Consider the following 22,363-nt stretch of genomic DNA (forward strand, 5'->3'; position numbering starts at 1 on the left):
TGTCTCCTGCCGGGGTACACACCATCGCCTATGAATCTGTCTAATATAATCATCAACGTGTCGGCGCGCCTGGGAAGGGTCTGAGAGTGAAACGGATACTTAGCCGGGTGTCGACGAGCACTTCAGTCCAAACAACGAGCCCCTGAGAAGGAGCCCAAAGGCACATGGGGCTGGTGGCACAGAGGGAGAGTCTATCCCAAGACACAGAAATGAGGCAGCTCACCCTGCGCTACAGGCTGGAGTGAGCGGGAGTAGAGGCTGCACCAAGGGAGTGGGAGGGGACACGGGCTGGACCCCAGCTAGACCTCCCCAGGGAGCTGACAGTGTCAGGGCGCTCCGTGCTCTGGGAGGAGAGAGGGAAGAGAAGCAGGGAAACCACCATGCGGGAGGTCCCCGTGCACAGTCAGACAAGGGAGAGAGTCGCTTCTGCTAAGTGAGCGAGAAGGGATGAAGATGAAAGGTGATCGGGCGGGAGCAGGCACGGTGCAAGGGGCAGTGACTGAGGCTGGAGGTGATGGGAGCAATGGGGTGGATGGAGACAGCACGTGCTGAGACAGGAAGGAGGTTCAGGGCAGCAGGGAAAAATGGTGGGAGGGACCCTGGGTATATGGTCCTTATGAGCCACATGCAGCAATGCCAGGCGTGCACTGCTGCCAGGCGTGCGGGTGTATTACAGTCCAAAGGTCAGGGCCATAACAGACAGAGACGAAGCCATCAGCACCTACAGGGTGATGGAAGCCAGGCGGGGGGAGCACCCAGGGAGAGACATAGCAGGACCCGGCACCAAGCCCCGGAGATGCCAACCCGGGATCACCATGCAGAGGAAGACGGTCAAGAGAGATGGAAAGGAAACGGGGACTATGTGGCTTCCCCTCCCTGTCCAGCGAAGCAGCTCATTGATCTGTTACTAGCCCTACACTACAAGACATGGACTACCAGCCATGATGCCTACCCACAGACCTGGAAGGATGAAAAGGGCTTTGTGGCTGGTTGTAGATGATGACATGAGCTGTATCAAATTAACTGTTTCCCAGTCAAAATCCACCCCCACTGCCACACCGTCCCTGCTCTGCCGTTTTCAGAAGAAAGCCTGGAAATCAGGTGTGCCTGCTGGAGAATGTTCTAGAAAATTAAATGTTGACTACAACCGTGTCACAAAGTATTTGGGGATTTTGCCTTTAGCCTTTATACAGAGATATTTCCTTCACATTTTTAACTGGCTTTCTGACTGTGGAATTGTTATTTGACAAATTTAAGCAAAATATGGCCTTCCTTATTCTCTCGTTATCTCCAAACAAGCACAATAACATGGAGCCATTCTCGTATGTCCACCTCAGCCCTGGACGTGCCTCAGAATTACGAAGGGGTCTGTTGGTTCTGTCTTGTCTCACTTGTAAAACACAGAGGCCAGCCCTGCCCTAGTCTGAAAGAATCAGAATCTCTAGGGTATCAGGCCCAAGTAAATGTCTCTGGTGTTTGTTCTGTTTTGTTTTGAAACCATCAGTAGTCCTGAGGAGCAGTCGAGGTGGAGATTCACTGCTCTAACCTTTTAGGAACATGAGGATACTGGCCAGTAATACCCTTCTCTGGGAAATGAGCCAACACATTGTAAGTCATCTCAGAGAAATTAATTTCCTCGTCCTGATTGCTGAGTTACATGTAGATGAGACACTGAAGTTAGTGACACGTGATTATCTCACAAGCAGACCACTCATTATTGCCGTTCTGGCTCAAGGCCAGGGAAAAGAAAAATAAACACATTCATAAACTCGAAGTATCACCAACCATTAGGTTCTTTCTGGCACCAGTTACTGGACAAATAGTTTTCTCTTAGGTGTTTCCCAACGTCCACTGATTTGCACTTCAGTAAAGTAGATTAACCCTGGAGATAAGGAAGATGGGAAAAAACCCAACTGCAATTTTATTCGAAATATAAAGGATTAGTGGTTGCCATGGGTTTGGAAGGGAGGTGCTGGGGGAACAGGGAGTGACTGCTAAAGGGTATAGGGTTTCTCTTTGGGGTGATGAACATAAAACTGATTGTGGTGATGGTCGCACAACTCTGTGAATATAGTAAAAACCGATTAATTCTACATTCTAAATGGGTGAATTGTATGGCATTCTGCATTATATCTCAATATAGTTGCTTAAAAAACATAAAGGAATTGCTTGGGGTGTTGAAACAAAAGCCCTTACCTGGGTGTAGATACTAAAGATGTGGCTCTGCACCTCGTCCATCGAGTCCAGGCCATAGGCTACTGTCCCCAGATGGAGCCGTTTGAAAACCATCTCGTTCTGGGTGAGAGTGCCTAAAACACGAGATAAGTGAGTGATGTGCCTACATCCCAGGGTGTCGATTATTATTAACAGTAATGACAGCTGCCATTTTTGGAGAGTTTACTATACGTGACACACTGGAGTCAGTACTGCCCTGCTGGGGCAGACATCTGTGGTGTTTCACCTGCCTGGAACCCTATTCCCTGTTTGAAAACGGCATCCTAGGTTTCCCTGGGGAAATTGCCATGCCTGTTCCTGGGGGTGGTCCAGGAGAAATGTCAATCAGGGTGCCAAACTCATTCCATTGGCCAAGAGGGTGCCACATGACATAGACTAGGCCAATCAGATTCTATCTGGAAGGAATGGAACCTTGAGCAGAAAGATACAACCCCAACACCAGAGCCCTACAGAGACTGTCCCCAGAGTCCTCATGCTGACTTGTCCAGAACTTTCCTGGCTCTTTTCCTTCCAGAAGCCTCATTTTTCTCTGATTTGGTGAGTTGCCCAGGGATCTCTGCGACAGCATCCCGTCTGCCTCGTGGCCACTAAATAGTAGAGCTGAAGCTTCAACAGATCTCCCCACTCCCAGTCCTTGCTCTTCACCACGACGGTAACCTCACAGCTTGAGGGACGGTAAGTGGAGCAGCAGCCTCGGGGTGTGGCTGTGAGATCAGGACTCGAGGCCAGGCTGCCTGAGTTAAAGCCTGCTTGGGCCGCTATGTGCCTGTGACAAGTCACTTACCCTCTGTGTGCCACGTATCCTCATCTGCAAAGGGGACAGGAACAGGACCTGACTCATTGGTTGGGGTGGGGACTGAATGAGTCACTGTATGTAAACACCCCAGAACAGTGCTTTGCACACAATTAGTCCTATGTAAGGGTACGCTGCTGTTACCATCATTCTAGTCACCAAACAATGGAAGAGAATAAAATAGCAGCAGCATGCATCTCTCATTCATCCAGAGGGAGAATCCAAGAGTTTTGGTCAAAGCCCTTGTGCACCTCATCTCACCTGGAGTCCCAGGTAGGCCCCAGGAAGCGGCTCACCTGTCTTGTCTGTGAGTAAGTAAGAAATCCTGCCCAGCTGCTCGGGAATCGTGCTGGAACGAACCACGGTCCCAGGGATTTTTGAATCCCTTCGAATCACCCAGCTGTATACAATCTTGCCCATGTCCAGGTTCACGCGCAAACTAGTCAGAAAACCAGAGCAAACAGATTAATAGGACAGATGTCAAGTTTGTACGTCTTCGCATAAGCAACGTGGGTCTACATACATTTGTGCCATAGCATTTGGACTCACTCCCTACAGAAGCTGGGGCTGAACCCACAGATTTAACACGAGTCAACCCCACTATCAAATAAGGCACTAAACAAATCATTATTTTCCTGAAGCTCTTCTTAAGGACTGAAGTCACTTAAAATATAGAAAGTGTAGTTGTTTCAATCTTATTTTAAAAAAATTTTTTTTCAATTTTTTTTAATAAATAAAATCTACCTATTCAGCCTTGAAATTAGGTAGGCAAACAATTGGCATGTGCCACCAAGCTTCCATTGCATATCCACGGCAGACATTGCAGATCAAGCATAATATTCTACCCCTCTGAGCTCAGACTCAGGCTCAGCATCCTTCTCAACACAGCACACCCAACAGCCACTTCCACCCTTGCAGAGCTGGCAGATGACGAACTCTAAAGGGCATCCCTAGCTTGGGCCAGTCAAGGCAAGGAAAGATCTTTTGAGCAGAGAGTGGTTTAAGAAACGGTGGTTCAGGGAAGAGCACGCCCTTCTGATGCTGTAGCCACACTCCTGGCTCTGACTGTTCTTGGTCATCACCCCACAAAGAGACTGGCTCCTTTTAAACCACAGAACCATGATCTCTGAATGAGCAGAAGAAGAAAACGTCACGGTGCCCTAACACAAGCTCACCCCAGCTTACCTGATGGGAATGATGTTGGAAAACAAGAGCAGGAAGCGAATGATCTGGAGGTACCAGCGACCGGCAAAGTGCTGGAGGGCGACCATGACCAGCGAGACCACCACCAGAGCGCCGAAGAGGATCTTGGTGAGGCAGTTCACCTCCAGGTCAAACAGGCCGATCTGCGGGGCGAAGGGAAGGGAGGTTACTTGGTGCACCCACAGCCCACCTGGAGAGCTGGGCCTTCACCCAGGTAAGACGGTGGGATCCACCAGTCCTCATCTCCCTGGTCTGAGAACACTGGCTGCCATGGGCTGGGGTTCCAAACCAACACCCAAGGGACTTCAGAGAATTCTGATTTCAAAATGTTCTTTATAACCAAAGAAAATTTAACCACAGGAGCCTATAACCAAGTTCCTGCTGTGCTGGCTGGTGCCATACACTGCACAGCCTCTGCCACCCCACATGGTGGCCCTGAAAGGTGACTCGGGCCCTCCACTGTCAGCACCGTGCCACCCACTAACTCAGGAGTGCCTGACAGTGGGGGCCCACACTGCTGGCAGCACCTGATTTTTAGGTACTTCATTAATGAACATTATTATTTTAATAATAACATACTTATTTTCCTGCAGAGTCTAAAAAGCACATCAAATCAATAACCTCACAGAAATACAGCCCAGGATGAGGCTAAAACCCCAAACAAACAGCGTGCTACTTAGAACGATGGCTGTAATGGTGGGGTGGACATGACCAGAGTTTGGGGGACAGACATTCCTTCACGCTGTTGACAAAGGACCTCATTCTGCAGTGCTCTGACTCTCACAAACAAGAGGACGGCTGGGGCTGACACGAGCAGTGGCAGAGGGCACTGGACAGACCGCAGGTCTGACGCCGGGTGCGGGGCCACAGCCTGCTGCTCACGCGGGTCTGAGCCAGGCTCTGCCCCTTTGCGCTGGGCAGCCGGGGGAGAGCAGGCTGCCCCTCGACGCCGTTTCTCACCTACGCAATGGAGTGCCTGTGCTCACCGCGCTGTGGTGAGGATGAAATGAGATACATGCGAAGGAAGCAACATGACACATGGCAAAGAGTTCAGTGCTCGCTTGGTAGTTTGCTCTAACTTAAAAGGTTTAAAAATATTTATGTATTCATATACATATGAATACATATTTACGTATTATATATGTGTATATATGTATGTGTGCATGTGTATATACATACATGCACACATATGTGCATGGAAAGATAATATGGTGGCATAAATAACACCGTCAGGGGTTCCTGTTTTTCAATCTCATCGCTCACCCCACTAACACACAGCCGGCCGAGACGCCCCCGGACCTTCTACGCACCTTGCTGCGGGGATTTGAGGTATTCATGACGCTCCGGAGTTCTCTCCCTGTGTAAAGGACGACGCCCACAACGGTACCTAAAATGAAAAGGAAAAAACAAAGAAGTATTAACACAGACAGGCAGGCTTACCCATAGAAGAGTCCGACCCATTTGAGAGAAAGTTTCTAAATCTGACAGCCATACCACAGGAATGTCAGAAATTTTACACCAGGGCCAACCAATAACCTATGGCTACAGCACGACAGCCACTAGGACAGGTGAGCATTTAAATTTAAATTCAATTAAAATTAAATAATGGGGCCAGTGGCGCCTCGTGGGACAGGGAAGACACAGAGCATTCTCCTTACTGTGGAAGTTCTGCCGGTCCGTGCTGGTCTGGCAGCTTCTAACAGCAGGAGAGTTGGGGGAGGGGAGCTTTGTCCTTTGTGCCACTGGCCTTAGAAGCTTCCAAAGGAGCCTAGAACATTCCTATCTTCATAAACTATTGTGGAAACTTATGAACACACCCTTCTTTTTACAGCACATTCTTCCTGGTGAGCCTGACACCTTTCAGACCCTGTCTCACGTGACCATTTTGGGGATATCTGTCCAGATGACAGTTCTTTCCTGAGAAAGAACCCCGACCCTCTCCCTACCCTCTCCCAACCCCCGGGCACAACAAGGAAAAGCATCAATCCTTCTAAAATAAACAACTTATAGAAGAAGTAAAAATGGCTGGTAAACATTAGAAAAGATGCTCAATCTAATAAATGATCCAAAAAATACAAAATAAACCATTGTTATCCTGATAAGATTGGCAAAATTTCAAGACTGAGAATGTTCAATGTTAGCCAAGAGGTGGGAAAATGGACCCTGTCATACACACTGTTGGCTGAAGTATAAATTGGGGAGAAATTTGGCAATATCTTTCAAAAATGTACCTGTCTCTCCTTTTCCATGTGTGTCAAGAAAATGCTCAACACAGTGGGGAAGACAGACAAAAAAGAAGCAAACAAGAAACACGGGCATTTCGGCGAGTGAGAGGTGCTGTGATGGACTCTCGCAGGGGAGGCCAGGGAGGGTGCAGTTTGCACTGGGCGGTCAGGGACGCTGTTTCAATTCGTGTCATCTGAGCTGAAACTTGGAACATGAGAAGGAGCCAGCCCTGCCAAGCTCTCTGGGAAGATCCCAGAAACACAAACAATTTGGTCTCCGCAGGAAAAAGAAAACACCGACCCTCCTCTCCTCTCTCCCCCTCACGCTCAGGAATACCTCTGTCAGAGGGAGACAGTGAATTCAAGGAGGTTCTGCAGGAAAAAAGCCCAACCCCAAACGCAGGGCTGTGATGGGCTCTGGACTAAGAGCCCTGAAGGCACTGGAGGAGGAGGCACCGAAGTCCCTCCCAAGTTTAAAGCGCTCAGCCCTGCGAACAATGTCCTCCCGCACAATGCACTTCCCTTCCGGGAGGCTCCCGGCAGATGGCAGGCCAGGGAGATGGCAGGCCAGGCAGCCGCGCGGCTTCTCGGCAGATGGCAGCTCCTGTGAACACAGGCGCCCCTCCCTGCCGGCTCCTGTCGCCAGAGCAGATGGTCAGACAGCAGGAGCCGAGCCTGGGCCGAGCTCGGACAGCCACACGGCCACGCCGTCCACTCCTATGCAGATGCGGCTCTGCCTCGGTCCGATGCCCAGGGTTAGAGAGGGCCCTGGTAACAAGGGGCACCCCAAAGGGACCATCCCCAACCCCCTGATGCCATCAAACACTGCTGACAGTGGCCTTCCCCCATGCTCAGGACCAAAGCTCTGCCTCCACGAGATCCCCAGCCCCATCCTCGCGCGGCCACCGCCGGAGAGGCAGCGCACGCCGGTGTCCACAGACGCACGCTGCCTTGGTCCGCACGGTGCTTCGAGGTCTGGAGTAAGTTGCCAACTTTTAAATTCAGGAGATTTCATTTTAAAAAAAAAAAAACTGAAATGTGTGGCTTCTCCTGGAGAATTGGAAGACATGGTGACACTGGGGCCACACTCCTTGTGCTATAACCGCTGGTGTTAAGGGACAGCCACCCCTTCAGACCGGCACGTGCTCTCCGCTCACCGTGGTCCCCATCCAGCCCGATCCCCTCCCTGAAGTGCCCTGCCCAACCCGAAGTGCTGGCAACCTGAACCTCTTCATTTAGTCCCCTCTCCCTAGGTTGTCACCTCTGCAGTCCTTCCTTGCTCTCAAGATCCTCGTCACCCTCTGCAGCCCGCAGACCACGCAGTCCTGTCCACCCGCCGAGCCAGTGCCTGTCCGGTCTCTCAAATGAGCCAGAGGGTCATGGTCAGGCATTTCACAGAGTTCTCACTAACTCTCCAGAGCAGTGTGGTCCTGTCCGGGGTCAGGGCTACCCTGGGACTCCTTTGTTCCTCACCCACGACAAAACAACTGCTGCAACCTGAGAATGGCTGCTCAGGAACTTTTATAGCAATTAGACATGGCTGCAATGTTCAACCTGTGATCAGAGGACGAAGCTCGTTGAACGGGGTACAGACCAGCTGGGCAGTGTCACACCAGTGTGGCAAGAGGCACACGGTGTGGCTGCACAACGGGCCGTGCACAGAGGGAGGGCCACAAATCGATCAGCCACAGATTAGGGGGAAACCCAACAAACAGGCCCCTCCTCCCTGAGAGTTTGAGAAGAACCAGGCTAGAACACCTGGGCCCTGTAACATCTGGGCCACCTTCCCGGACAAGACCCTGGTCCCTTATCCACTGCTGGAGCGCTGCCTCAGCCCGGCAGCAGTGTGAGGGTTACCATGGCAACCACATCCTCTACTCACTGGTGCCAGCTGATGCAGCCAGACCCTCAACACCTGTGAACTTCAAGCGCTAACAGTGAATTGACCAAGAGGCAGGAGTTAGATTCTAAAGGGAACACAGAAGTGAAATCTCGCATAATTAAGATTACTCTAAAAAATAGCTTATGTTTAACTCCATGTTTACATTAGAATCAGAGGGCAGTCAGATGTCTACTCAGTGAGATGCAGGGGAAACTGAGACCAATTAAGGAAACAGTAAATGCCAAAACATGTGCCCGCTGAGGGGCGTGGCAGGCAACGTCATCAGATCACTTAGTGCACCTGCACTCGAGCTCACGCGCTCACACACGCTTGTGTGCGCATGCACCTTCTCTCGCTCTCTCTCTTCCCACATAGCCAAAAAAAAAAAGGCCACAAACTGGATGGGAGAAAAAGGATAGAAGGCACACACATCAGAAAGAAGAAACTCTTCCAAATGAATACAAACTGGTAAGAACTACAACAGAAAAATGAGTAAAGAACACAAACAAGTAATTGACAAAGGAAGAAACAAAACGGACCTCCCAGACAATCCAGGAAATGCAGACTGAACAAAATACTTATTTTTCAAATTATCAAAGAATAAGAAGCATAGTTAATTATTTGTTAGTAAATGACTTAAAAGCACAGAAAAATTGGTGAGGAAGAGTAACCAATTTAGAGAGCTTTGATGAACAAGCTGCAGGAAAGGCAGGATGTGAACCCCTGTGTGCTGCGTGTCCTGGGGGCTGTGGCCCGGAGGAATCTGAATGACCGGTTCCTCCCTTCTTTAATCCTCAGGGGAGCTGAGAGATGTTCCTAATGTACATGCACGGCAGGCAGTGGTAAAGAAAAGTGGCAAAAAACCTCCAGGGAGAGCTAATCTCTGCCCATTTGCATTAAGTCATGAGTCTGCGAGTGGTGACGGTGGTAACCCAGTGTAGCTTGTGCTGGCTCATCCCTCCCCTTGTCTCACAAGACTCTGGTCAAGGGTCTGTTGTACTAAAGAGCCACCAAGCAGCACCCAGCTGGTGGTGGGGAGAGGGGAATGTTATATTTGATGAGGGAAAAAAATGGATTCCTCTAATAGTAAAGCTAGAAGGTCACCAGTGGTGGGATTATAAGACAATACTAACTATACTATTAGGTCAACCATATAATATTACATGATACAAGAAACTAATAGCTGCACAATAAATTCTGCTTCTAGAGCAAAGCACCCGGGTTCAAGTCCGAACTCTGCCTTTTACCTACTGTGTGACCTCGAGGCAAGTTACTTAACTTCCCTGAGCTTTGGTTCCCTCATCTGCAGCATGGGCATAAGAGCAGTACCGACCCTCACAACGCCACCAACGGTAACCACTGCAGATTTTGCTCACACCCAGCCTCTGGAACCTTCGGCTCGGTGTCATCCAGCATCCAAAGTTGAAAGGCACCGATTTCCACTTCATCTTGGTGTTTAAACACTGAGGCTCCCACTGGGGCCCACACCCTTCCGCATGCCCAGGGGTCCCCGGACACGCAGTACCTGCGCAGCGGCCCCCACACACCCAACTTCCGGCCAGACCGTGCGGGCCGACTCAGTCTCTGGTACAGATTAGGATGTCAATCTCCAGGGGCAATTAGAGCTATTCCCAGAGTGGATGGCACAGAAAGGTCCACAGGCCACCCCAGCTTCTCCCCCAGACATCTCTGAGTGTCTGAGCCGCAATTAGATGTCAGTTTAATTCCCTGGAGGTGCCGGAACAAGTGGAAAATGCCATTTGACCAAGGACTAATTTTCCGCACTGACAGATGATTATTCTAATTACAAAAGGATTTTCTTTCCTTCTCAAATTGCTACCACATTCCTCGGAAAGGCGCACCTGACGCGACGACAGTGCCGGCCCACAGCGTGTTCTCGATGCTCAAGCTCTCGCTGATCGGAGGGTCGCTGTCTTCCTGGAAAAGACCAGACAGGCCAGAATCCACAGCTGCTTCCAGCCTGCTCTGCTCACAGCAGGAAGAGAAGGACTCTCCCGATGAAACCCGGGCCCGGTTTGGAAGCCGACAGCTCCGCTAGGAGAGGAGGGCCAGGCTCACCAACCGCTGTCCCTGCAGTTTTCATCCCCCACAGAAACACTTTAAAAAATTAGCTTGGGATTTAAGAAATGCAGGTCTCTAATGCCAAGAAAATGTTTTACAAGGTAAGAACCAAAATGTGGAAGCAAAGCAATGAGGCCCTTTGCTGGCCATGTTATGGCTTATAGAAAGAGAACATGGATAATTTAATTTGGGCTCTAAAAATCTATGTCCCATATTCCTAAAGTAATCTAAATCCAAATTAAATTTCTACTCTGAAAGGTCTGGAAGTGGCTTAAAAATTACAAAAATGGCAGATAGCATTTGTACAAATAAAAGAAGACAGGGACCCATCTGAAAGAGGCAGAAAGAGTAACTGCTTTCAGACATCAGAGTTAACGTTAATTACAGCAATGCCTGGCTCTAAGCAGTCACGTAATTCAAGCTGCTCCGGGGCTGGCAGAAAATTCCAGTTATGTTGACCTTACTGAGAGACGACGTCAGCTTTCAAGGTGGGGAAATCTCGTCCCCCACCCCGGCATAAACCTATTCCCTCACAAAGAACAGTCAACACTGCTGCCAACGCCTTCATCACCCACACACACTCTCAGACAGGAGGCTGCGTTCAGGGGAGCTCACTTACCCTGGTAAAAGTTCCCAGAAAATTGTGAATGTCAATACTTGGCTCTTCCGCATACACGTGGGATCGAATCTGAAGAAGATCCTGGTCAACAGAGGTCACATTTCGGAGTTAAAACAAAGTCAGTTCACAATTTGAGACTTCAGGAGGCATCACCATTTTTCAAAAGCTACTGTGTTTCACAAACGGGCTCTCAAGATTATAGGGCAGGTGGAAAGAAGAGGAAAATCCTCCACTAAGTAAGTTCACGAGTTGCTCCATCCAACATCCCAAGACACCGAGAGACCCTACAGCAAAGACACCTGTTTATCTGAGTTTACCCAGCATTTTCCAGACTTGATGGTACGGGGGACGCTACCCAGCTATGAACACCCTTGAAGTGGGCAGATCCCCCTCTGCTAAACTCTGGCTACAAGACTGTTCATACCAATGAAAATATTCATTCAACAAATGGCTACGGGGCATCTACTCTGTACAAACCCCAGGGAGGGGCTAAAAAAGCAAGTAAGAACACCACACACCCATCAGGATGGCTACTACCAAAAACACCAGAAAACAGCTAGTGTGGTGAAGATGTGGAGAAATTGGAGCCCTCATACACTGTTGGTGGGAATGTAAAATGGCACAGCCCCGGTGGCAAACAGCATGGACTTCCTCAAAAACTTAAACGTGGAATTACCATACGATCCATCAATTCTACTTCTGGGTATGTATCCAAGCGAAGAAACCCAAGCAACCATCGATGGATGAAGAGATACACAAAATGTGGTCTATCCATATAATGGAATATTATCCACCCTCAAAAAGGACATCTGTACAACATAGATAAACCTTGGGGACATTACACTAAGTGAAATAAGCCAGTCACAAAAGGACAGACACTGTGTGACTCCACTTATATGAGGTACGTACAGTACTTTAATCCACAGAGACAGAAAGGGGGCTGCCGGGGGCTGCGGGGAGGGGGAGCGGAGGGTTATTGCTTAACAGGCGCAGAGTTCCAGTTCTGCAAGATGAAGAGAGTTCTGGAGATGGGGATGATGGCGATGGCTGCATGACAACGTGAGTGTACTTAATGCCACTGAACTGTACACTTAAAAACAGGTAAGATGACAAATTTTATGTTGCTTGTATTTTACCACAATTCTTTTAAAAAGCAAACAGGCAGCCCACCTTAGACAGGTGGTAAGAGAGTGCAGAAGTGAAACACCTTGGCAAAAACATCTCAAAGCAGAGGATGGGAAGTGGCACAAGACAGGTAAGTCCGAGGGAGTGACAGTCACTTTTAGAACAAAAAATACAAGAAGCGGACAGGGAGCTGGGCAATAGGAAGGGAGTGCAGAGGAGGAGACAGGGGGGAAGCCCAGGAGGAGGAAGGGAAAGGCCAAAACACCCTGTGGAAAGGTAAACAAAGCCCAGCAGAAAGCCCAGGGGAGAGGGGACAGGGAATGACTCCACGCTGGCACAGTTCCCAAGAGGAAACGGCAGGGTGGGGACCCAGACTGGGTAGCAAGTTAAACACCAAGGTAAAAATGTATGATTATGCCATGTTGTACACATACACACCCACGCACGCATGCATGGTATGATGATGGGATTTATCTTAAGTCCATTTTCTCAATAGCTCTTGCTACCTAACAGGAAGGTCCCTTTGCTGCGAGGGCTCTTAGGTTCCGACTGCTGCCAATCACCTGCTGGTCGAAGACGAGACTTTGCACAAACAGAACCAAGAGCAAACCCTAGCTCCCATGTACCAGCCATGTGAATTTGGAGAAATGGCAGGTTCCATGCCTGCCACATGGTGGGACACAGCTGCCATCATCATCAGCAACATCCACAGCAGGACATGTGTTTAACCAGGGGACCCTGGAGCCATTCCTACTGCCAGTGTACCCAACTCTGCTCTGGCACTTATTTATTGTCTCTGTTTCTTCTCCTCCCCTTCCTGATTCTTCTTACTTGCTCTTCATTTTAACAAAATTCTTTCAAAACCAGCACTGCTGACTCTGATGACATGGCCCAGGGGAGCCCACGACTGTTACAGGCAGAGGGCAGCCTGGCCCTAAAGGAGCCAGTGGAGCTAGAAATGGTTTTCTCGTCTAAAACCTGCAGCTCCTGCTGGCAGCCCATTCTGGCACGTCCCCAGCCCAACCATTCGCAGGTTTCTTTTCACCTCGCCTTCCCATGACCTTTGCAAGGGAAATAGGAGTCGTTTATAGAAAAAGGAGAAGCAAAGATTCTCTTACTAGATAAATCTTACTGTGTAACCAAGATGCCTGATTATAAGTCCCAGAGAAACATTAAATTTCCCATAAATATTAAAAGATGGAAAACGGATACAGTGTGATATCCACATGTCTTAGAATGTTTTGCAGACGTAAAACAGAATGAGAGTGTGCTCTGAATTTTCAATGAACTACCAACATTTAAAATTTGAGTGACTTCGCATGAAAATCTGGACTTCTGGGTTCTGTCTCAAAAACAATCAGGGAGTCAGGTAAACTCCAACAATACTACCGGGCAACAAAGGTCTGGAGTTGAGTAGAGGCTGCCGGCCACCTCCTCGGACAGAGCTTGTGCTCCTGACAGCTAAGGAGAAGGCACAGGGCACAGACAGGTTTGCACTGTGGCCTCTGTGTGTTCCCAAGACACAGAGAGACATTAAATGTGGAGGGTAAAAAACGTTGTAGAACAACAAATACAGGCTGATGCCATTTATGTAAAACCACAACCCACAAACAAGTCTACATGTGTATATGTGTAAGTGCACCGAGAAAGATCTGCAAAGAGCACTACTGACTTTATATAAGCCCCTCTGGGAAGAAGGTAAGACTTGGGGTAGAGGCTGTAGGCCAGACTTTTCACTTTTTCTTCCACAGCTTTCCATATGGTTTAAGGCTTTTTAAACAAGAATATATCTGTGTATTCATCAGATAATCTTTTCATATAATTCTTGCAATCTAAAATTTCGTTAAAATGCTGCTCCCCACTCAGACCCCCTTAAGCCCACGGAAGCCGAGAGTTCCCTGACAACAGAGGTGCTGGTGTCTCATCTGTCTCTGAAGCCCAGCCCAGGCCTGGACCAGACCAGAGGCAAAGTGAGCGTTTGTTAAACTAACTGGGTGGCGCTTCTAAAGCACACACCGAAAAATGCAGCTCTGTGCTGTGGAATATTCCAGCATCTTCACGTCCAGGCCCTTCTACGCTGTCTCTAGAACACATTCTTCACATGATTTTGAGGATCAGAATGCTTTCTTTGGAGAACTCTTAGCAGGAAGTAAAACAAGCCCCCCAGGTAAAATCAGAGCCCGGTGCCAGGCTAGCCCTGACGGTGCCTTCTGAAAGTTCCCAGGGCTCCTGAACTGCAGTTAGAAACCTGCTGCTCTAGATTCCTGGATTAAAAATTAACAGTAATAATCGTGCCGTTTCACTTTTTATTAGCCATGAAAAATCATGAGCCCTGTGACCACATTTATCATGATGTCAACTCCGCCAAGACACGGAATGTTCGCCTGCCTGCTCCTTGCTCAGGGAACACAGTAGGGAGCAGCCTCAATCCATGCAAGACACTTTCGTGTTCCACTTAATCCTTCCAGACCACAGCAGGGCACGCCAGTCTCTGGGCATTTACGTTACATGTGGCCAACTGCAGTGGCCATCCTCTCAGACAGGGCCTGTGCCCTGTCGTACACACTGGGTACATCGCAGAGAGCATGACAGGCTGTGCCCACTCGCAGGGATGCTCCCTTGGGTGGAGTGGAGTGGGGAGGCAAGGGAGGGTAGTCAGAAAATGCCTCTCTAATAAGGGGATTGGGGAAAAAAGCTAAATGAAGTGCTGGAGCTACCCGGCCAGGCAGACATCAGGGTCAGAGGGTTCCTGGTGGAGCAAAGGACACAGGCAAATACCCGGAGGCAGAAGCACGCCCGCCCGAGAGGCTGGTGGGCAGAGGGCCAGAGGCTGAGGTCCGAGTCTCAGCAGAGACAGACTGTTTAGGGCTGAAGATGACAGTTGGCACCAAAGAACTGATTCTCAGGAAGATGAGAAGCCTTTGGAGGGTTTTTATTTCATTTTATTTTAGAGACGGGGATCTTGCTATGTTGCCCAGGCTAGAGTGCAGTCCCTATTCACAGGCACAATCATAGCTCACTGTAGCCTTGAACTCCTGGCCTCAAACAATCCTCCCGCCTCAGCCACCTGAGTAGTTGGGACTACAAGCTCACTCCACTGCACCTGGCCTGCCTTTCAGGTTTTGTATATATTTTTTTTTTAAATAAAAAGAAGAAATTTATTTCTCATGGTTCTAGAGACTGGAAAGTCCAAGAACACAGCACTGCCCTCTGGTGACAGCCTTCAGGCTGTGTCATCCCATAGCAGAGGGTGGAGGGGCAAGAGAAGGCTAGCACACGTGAGACAGAGGGGGCCAGATCTGCTGTTATAACAAACCCACTCTCATGAGAACTGACTCCAGCAATAAAGACATTCATCTATTTACGAGGACAGAACTCTCATGACCTAATCACCTCCAATTAGGCCCCACCCAATACCGTTCATTAGACATTAAGTTTTCAACATACGAACACTGGTGGACACAATCAAACCATTGGCGGTTTTGGGCAGGGCAGTGACACACTCTGGCTCACCTTCTAAGTTTTTGCAAGGTACCTTGGCAAGGCCTCTTATGGTTTTGAGCTTCCCTCTAAAGAGTTTGCTCCCTACACACAGAGCCCGGGTTTGGCCTGGCCACAGTAGTGCAAGCCAGCAAGTGCCCCAGGCTCTCCAGGACTCCACGCTCCCCCACACCCCTCTGCACGGTTGACAACCCAGGTCTGGCCCTCAAGGGCGTCTGAGTTTGAGAGCCCTGCTGGGACAGGTTGCCAGGGTGTGCTTCTGCAGGGAAAGCTACTCACGGCAGCCGTAGGCAGTCTCTGCGTGCAGGCCACGGGAAGCCGCAGCTTCCAGTCTGTCTCCCCGTCCAGCTGATCCGTCCGCAAGAAGCAAGACCCTGCGGAAGGAAGTCGGGTACCGTCTGTCACCTGTGCTTCAAGGATCCTTACCTTGCAGCTCTGGGCAGAGCCTGCCCTGGTCCTTGTAAAAAACAGCCAATCAATGGCCAGTGAGCACATGGGGAAATAAATGCACTATTTCCCCCTCTCCATGAGCTCTGGGACCAGAAAGATCTGAGTTCAAATCCTCGCTCCACCATTTGCTCACAGTGGGATCCTGGGCTAGTTTCTTGACCTGGCCCACCCACAGTGTGTGCTCGTCTGTAAAATGTGGACAAACGCAGACCTCATGGGCTTGCTGTGAGAATTCAGTGGGTGAGACAACTGCGGCCAGCACAGGGTGACCAGCATTCAGAGCTGTCTGGCCTGGGGTCACCAGCACCTTGTCATGACACAGACCCCTTGGGCTCAGGTGTGGGCTCTGCCCCTTACTAGTTTCACATCCCAGACAGTGATCCACCTTGAGCCTCGGTTTCCTCGTGTATAGAAAGGGCGACAGTAAGAGCCCTGGCCCCGCAGGGACGCTGTGAGGGTTAAACAGTGGCTCCACGCAACGTGCTCGGAACAGTGCTGACTCACGGCAAGTACCAGTCAGCGTCTGCTGTTACTACGGGCTTGCGTATCTCACAGGCATGTATTTCAGCGGGACATAGAAGTCCGTGCAATTAGTCAGCCATATATTTCACCAGATAGAAAATGTATCCAATTCACTGATACTGCAGTTAAGACTTCTGAGAACAATGAAGGTAGAACACTCGTCATTTTTTTTTTTAAAGAAAGGAGCATACCAAGGACCCTAATCCATAACACTGTTTTCACGGAAAGGACACAAGAACGGATTTGAGGACAAAGCTGCAGCTTTTAAAAGCAGATTATTTTAATCTAGCACCTTCTACCCCCACCTTCCTGATCACTTAATATATTAGTATAAAAATTTATTTTATTTTATTTTTTTGAGACAGAGTCTCACTCTGTCGCCCTGAGCTGGAGTGCCATGGCGTCAGCCTAGCTCACAGCAACCTCAAACTCCTGGGCTCAAGTGATCCTCCTGCCTCAGCCTCCCAAGTAGGAGGAATACAGGCACGCACAGGCTAATTTTTTCTATTTTTAGTAGAGACAGGGGTCTCGCTGTCGCTCAGGCTGGTCTCGAACTCCTGATTTCAAGCGATCCTCCCGCCTTGGCCTCCCAGAGTGCTAGGATTACAGGCGTGAGCCACCGTGCCCTGCTTAGTATAAAATTTTATTTATACTTCTGTTCCATCCATAATGAAACAGGTCACCGCAACCTCAAAGGAATATGAATGCAAACTTTTCAGATGCTCAAAAATCTCCGATGGTGCCAGACAGGCAAGAAAAGAGCAGCCTTATTTCCTCAGAACAGCTCAAATAACAAAAAATAAAAACGAAGGTGATTTTGAGTCGAGCGGCAGGGCGGGTGGCCGATGGCGACAACCACCTCGGCCAGTAACTGCAACAATAAGGGCTTCGCAAGAGGCTTGGGGGATCCGCTGCAGCAAACTCGGGCTCTAACAATAAATCAATCCATGAGCGCAGCGAGCGCAGCCCCGCCACTGGTGAGCAAAGGGCAGAAACTGGCACTGGTGCCAGTCCCGCCCCCATTTCTGCTGTGTCCCCTCTCTTGACACGTCTCCTGGTATCGCCTCTGTTTGCTTCTACTTGTTAGAGACACTTCCTTGTCCCACCAACTCCTGAAGCCGAGCTTAACACGGCCCAGAGAGGAAAACCAGGAAAACCAGGAAAACCAAGGCCGCCGCACGTGGCCCTCCCCAGCTGCAAGTCAGCCTCCGTCCAACCAACTGTATCTTTCCGATGCTCAAATTCTACTGAGCTGCAAGCACCAAAAAACACTTTTTTAAGACGGGTCTATTAAAAAAGATGCTTTTGATTTGCCTCCGTGGCTCCAAAATGATAATCTACTTCTGTTACATTTTCAAATGATTATTTTGCCAAATTACCACTGAAAGGTTAATGGTTATTTTCCAAATTGATCTCAGATGTTTACCGTTTTTTTCTGATGTCCTCAGGAAGATCATGTCAGCAGGGACCCGCTGGTTCTGTGTTATGAAAAGAAGGACTGTTACTGCGAATGCCCACGTGTGGGGTTTCCGCCCCCACCCCCCAGCCCTCCGTGGGGAGGGGGCGCGGCCGAATCCCACAGCCTCTGTTAAGTTTCTGCCTTTGTCAAAGATGGATTTGGGGATTTACTATTTGGGATCTGAAAATTCCTGCACACTGCTGTTACTTTGCTCATCCCCTACCGAAATCTTATCTCGGAAAGAAAACGTCCAGTTTTCTGGCGAATCCAACCGTTACCTCTTGAAATTCCAGCCTGAGGACACAGGCCTCTGCCTCTCTGGCTGTCTCCCAGGCCGTCTGCTGATATTTGAGACAGACCCTCTGCTCACACGTTCTACTTCTACCAATTTTCCAGCTTGACGTTTGGCTTTTAGTGGGATTTTAATAACTAAGAAGCAACAAAAGCCATTCTTAAAAAAAGAGGGAAGCCACGGCAGCCCCTGCTTAATTATGAACAAAAAAGTACGTGATAACATACAGGGGCCTAAGCAGCCCTTCTGAGCTGCCACCCAAAAGAGTTTCACTTTACCTCAAATCAACTTTGAGTTCTTGGATTTAATCCTTTTAAAAGAACATAGTTTAATGCCTACAGAACCAAGACATAATCCCTTTCTAATCAAATATTACTCTAAAACTCTCCAGGGCTACCCCCCAAATCTCATGCATTCCAAACACACACAGGAAAAAGAGAGATGAGTGTGTGCTGAAGTAACAAACATGTTAACACTGCTATTTTTAAAAATGCATCTTGGACCTTTTTACCGTTCTCATGTTATACTTAACCTGTGGCTCCCCAAAAATGGTAGACACACACAACGGTTAAGTCACAATATGCAAGCTCAAACTGCTCAAAAGGTAAATGAGATAAATATTTTTAAGTGTCTATATAGCAAGCAGATTTCCAGGGCAGATTTTATTATACCTTTTTTTTTTAAATCCTCAAACAATAAACACATCGAACAGGATATCAAAACTTGTACTTGTATTTGTAAGCAGGATTTCAGTCTAACCAATACACACAAACCTTGAAAAAATATTTGCGACTGTGAGTGAGTGAGAGAGAGAGAGAGAGAGAGGGAGAGTGTGTGTGTGTGTGTGTGTGTGTGTGTGTATGTGTGTATCTCACAGGAAAGAGATTTTTCTCCCCAGGCAAAGTTCTTGGATAGAGTCCCAAAATGCATCATTCAATCTGACTACCAGATACACAAAGGACACAGAGTGGTGGCAACGACTTCCTGTTCCCGCACACATCAACAGGCTTCCGGGCTCCACTCACCTTTTCAACGATGATAAGATCCCCAACTTGGATGCTGGAACTCTTCACCTTCACTGTGCCTGCAAAGCAACAGGTTCCAGATACGTCACTATCTTACTTCGTTTCGATCCAGCATGTCTGGATCCAGCTTGCAACAACACAGTGCACCCAGAAGTACATGCCCACCCGCCACTGCCCCGGCATCATTATCTTCCGTCTCTCTAAGAAAAGCTTCATCTGCCGCAGTGACTGCTCCAGAAAATTAAATCTGCACTTCACAGGGCACTGGACTAACTCATGCCCTTCAAGAACGATCATGTCTTAACAGTGTCTTGGAAGCTTTTCCAAATCAGCACCATAAGAGATTTCATTCAGCCTCGGGAAGGGTAATGGGGGGGAGGGAAGACTCATACAGAAATGGGGAAGAAAAGTAAGAGTCAGACCTATGGGGAAAAAGTCAACTCTTAATTTTCAACCCCACCAAAAATAAAAAAGCTAACTCAAAATGACTGATTTACTTTTTAATCTACAATTTTTATATAGTTTGATTTATATGACTATGATCAGACTATTAATTTTCACTGGATGCTTATCTAGATAAACCAGCAAAGCTAACGTTAAACACTAATTCCATGCTGAGCGCTGTACAGATATTGGTGGCTTCACTTGATTGTCACAATAGCTAGCATATGAAGATATTATCATCTCTGGGCTTCAGAGGAAAGTAGGCTCAGGACACGGCACCTGCCCCAAAATCTCAGAGTTAGAGCCGGTCAGCACTGGGATTCACACCCACATCTGACTCCAGAGTATGGAGGGAAGACGGTGAATCCAGTTGAACCCAAAACATGACTGAGTGTCACGTCCTGGGCAATCAAAGATGAAAGACATACCCACATACCCCCAAACAGCTCCCAGTCTAGTATAGGAGTTGACATACTTGTTCTGTAAAGGGCCAAACAGAAAGAGTTTAGGTTTTGTAGGCCAAGAGGGTTGTCCTCAACCCTTCCAACCAATTCTCCTCAAAAGACTAACAGTCTACTATACAGTTATATTGGACATTTTAAAACCTAAAAAATGGCCAGGTGCAGTGGTTCATGCCTATAATCTCAGCACTTTGGGAGGCCAAGGTGGGAGGATCACTTGAGCCCAGGAGTTGAAGACCAGCCTGGGCAATGTAGCAAGACCCTGCCTTTACAAAAAATTCAAAAATTAGCTAGGTATGGTGGTGCATGCCTGTAGTCCCAGCTACTTGGGAAGTCGAGGCAGGAGGATCACCTGAGCTCGGGAGTTCAAGGCTGTAGTGAGCTGTGATTGCACCACCACACTATAGCCCGGGTGAGACAGCAAGATCCCATCTCTTTAAAAAGATAAATGAATAAATAAATAAAATGTAAAAAGCATTCTTAGCTCTCAGGCCATACAAAACCACATGGAGGGATGAATTTGGCTCGCCAACCCACGATCTGGTGAGAAAGACAGCCAGACAGATGCTGTCAGTGCAAAACAGCACATGAGACAATGGCAGTGAGCCCAGTGCACTAAGGGAGCAGAAAGGAGGGAAATTTGCATCTCCCAAGAAGGACCTAGCACAGTGCCCGTCACAAAGAAGGCACCTGATCATTCACTCCACATTCAAGCAATGTTTACCGAATACCTGCTGTTTGCCAGGTGTTCTAAGGGCAGGGCATACACAAAACAGAATTCCAGTGGAGGGAAAGAAGCAATAAACAAATAATGAATGAATGGATGTGTTGAATCAGAGGGGTTCGTGTCAACAAACTCTGCAAGAGTTGAGGCCAGAATTAGCCAGAGGAAGGATGACACTGTGGTTACCAAGAACAGACGATAAGGCGGCTTGAGATGTGAGAAAGCGGTGTAAGTGCGAAGCAGACAGCATGCACACAGCCAGCAAGACCTGAAGTGTCACGTGGAAAGCAGGGAACAGCGAGAGGTGAGGTGGATGGTGCTGTCGGGGCTGGGTGGTCCAGCACCCAATGAGCAAACCTGGAGAGGAAGTGGGTCTTTATTCTAGTGATGTGTCAAATTCTCAAACAAGGAAGCAACACTGTAAAATCTTCATATTACTGGTGTAATAAGCCCATTTAACTTACAGATTGTCAAGCAAGAGAGATTAGAAGTAATAACAATGATCCCCGATCTCCTTAAGTATATGCCCCAGAGCAAGACTGGACTGGGGAAATTTTTTTTTTTTTTTTTGAGACAGGGTCTTGCTCTGTCACCCAGGCTAGAGTGCAGTGGCATCATCATAACTCACAGCAACCTCAAACTCCTGGGCTCAAGCAGTCCTCCTGCTTCAGCTTCTGGGGCAGCTGGGACTACAGGTGCCGGCCACCACACCCAGCTGACTTTTTTGTTTTTCGTAGAGACGGGGGTCTCACTCTCGCTCAGGCTGGTCTCGAACTCCTGGCCTCAAGTGATCCTCCCACCTTGGCCTCCCAGAGTGCTGGGATTACAGACATGAGCCACCGCACCCCACTTGGACTGGGAATCTTGAATCTGGTGTTCCTTCAGTGTTTTCATTCATTCAGTAAACATTCAGTGTTTACTAACCATGATTTCCAGCTTTGGTTTCTTTGGCTTTACAAAGAATTTAAAAGACACTTATGAAATAATCCGAGTATACAACTCTAGATTTTTACAATTTCTCACATTTTATACTTCTAACATAATTTAATGCCATGTACTTTTAAATTAATATACCACCACTGAGATTTTCCAAAGCATTCAAATCATTTCTATTGAAACAACTCTCTTTAATGGGTTCCACAGGGCTTGATTTTAACTAATTTTTGTATTTCACTAGATTCTGTCATAACGATAAGCAGAACTAGCACCAAAAGGTCTGCATGCAGAAACACCACTGACTTCTGCAAAGCACTCAACAGATGGTGACAAGCTGCACCCACCCCCAATTGCTGCGGAGACGTCTGGATTCTCCTAGCACGAG

The 22,363-nt window shown here is 48.3% G+C and overlaps 1 protein-coding gene across 1 annotated transcript in view; it reads right to left on the bottom strand.

The window, feature by feature from the left end:
* Window positions 1-22,363, bottom strand: part of ATP9A (ATPase phospholipid transporting 9A (putative)) — a 107,699-nt gene that overhangs the window by 43,206 nt on the left and 42,130 nt on the right. Inside the window, exons 5-13 of the mRNA XM_045528077.1 lie at window positions 19,414-19,472; window positions 18,064-18,115; window positions 15,945-16,039; window positions 11,040-11,120; window positions 10,201-10,276; window positions 5,542-5,618; window positions 4,214-4,374; window positions 3,325-3,467; window positions 2,197-2,309 (exon numbers count right to left, since the gene is read on the bottom strand). Coding sequence (XP_045384033.1) covers window positions 2,197-2,309; window positions 3,325-3,467; window positions 4,214-4,374; window positions 5,542-5,618; window positions 10,201-10,276; window positions 11,040-11,120; window positions 15,945-16,039; window positions 18,064-18,115; window positions 19,414-19,472 — 857 coding nt within the window. The remainder of the gene's footprint in view (window positions 1-2,196; window positions 2,310-3,324; window positions 3,468-4,213; window positions 4,375-5,541; window positions 5,619-10,200; window positions 10,277-11,039; window positions 11,121-15,944; window positions 16,040-18,063; window positions 18,116-19,413; window positions 19,473-22,363) is intronic.

Source organism: Lemur catta, chromosome 17, assembly GCF_020740605.2.
Source record: "Lemur catta isolate mLemCat1 chromosome 17, mLemCat1.pri, whole genome shotgun sequence".
Taxonomy (NCBI): domain Eukaryota; kingdom Metazoa; phylum Chordata; class Mammalia; order Primates; family Lemuridae; genus Lemur; species Lemur catta.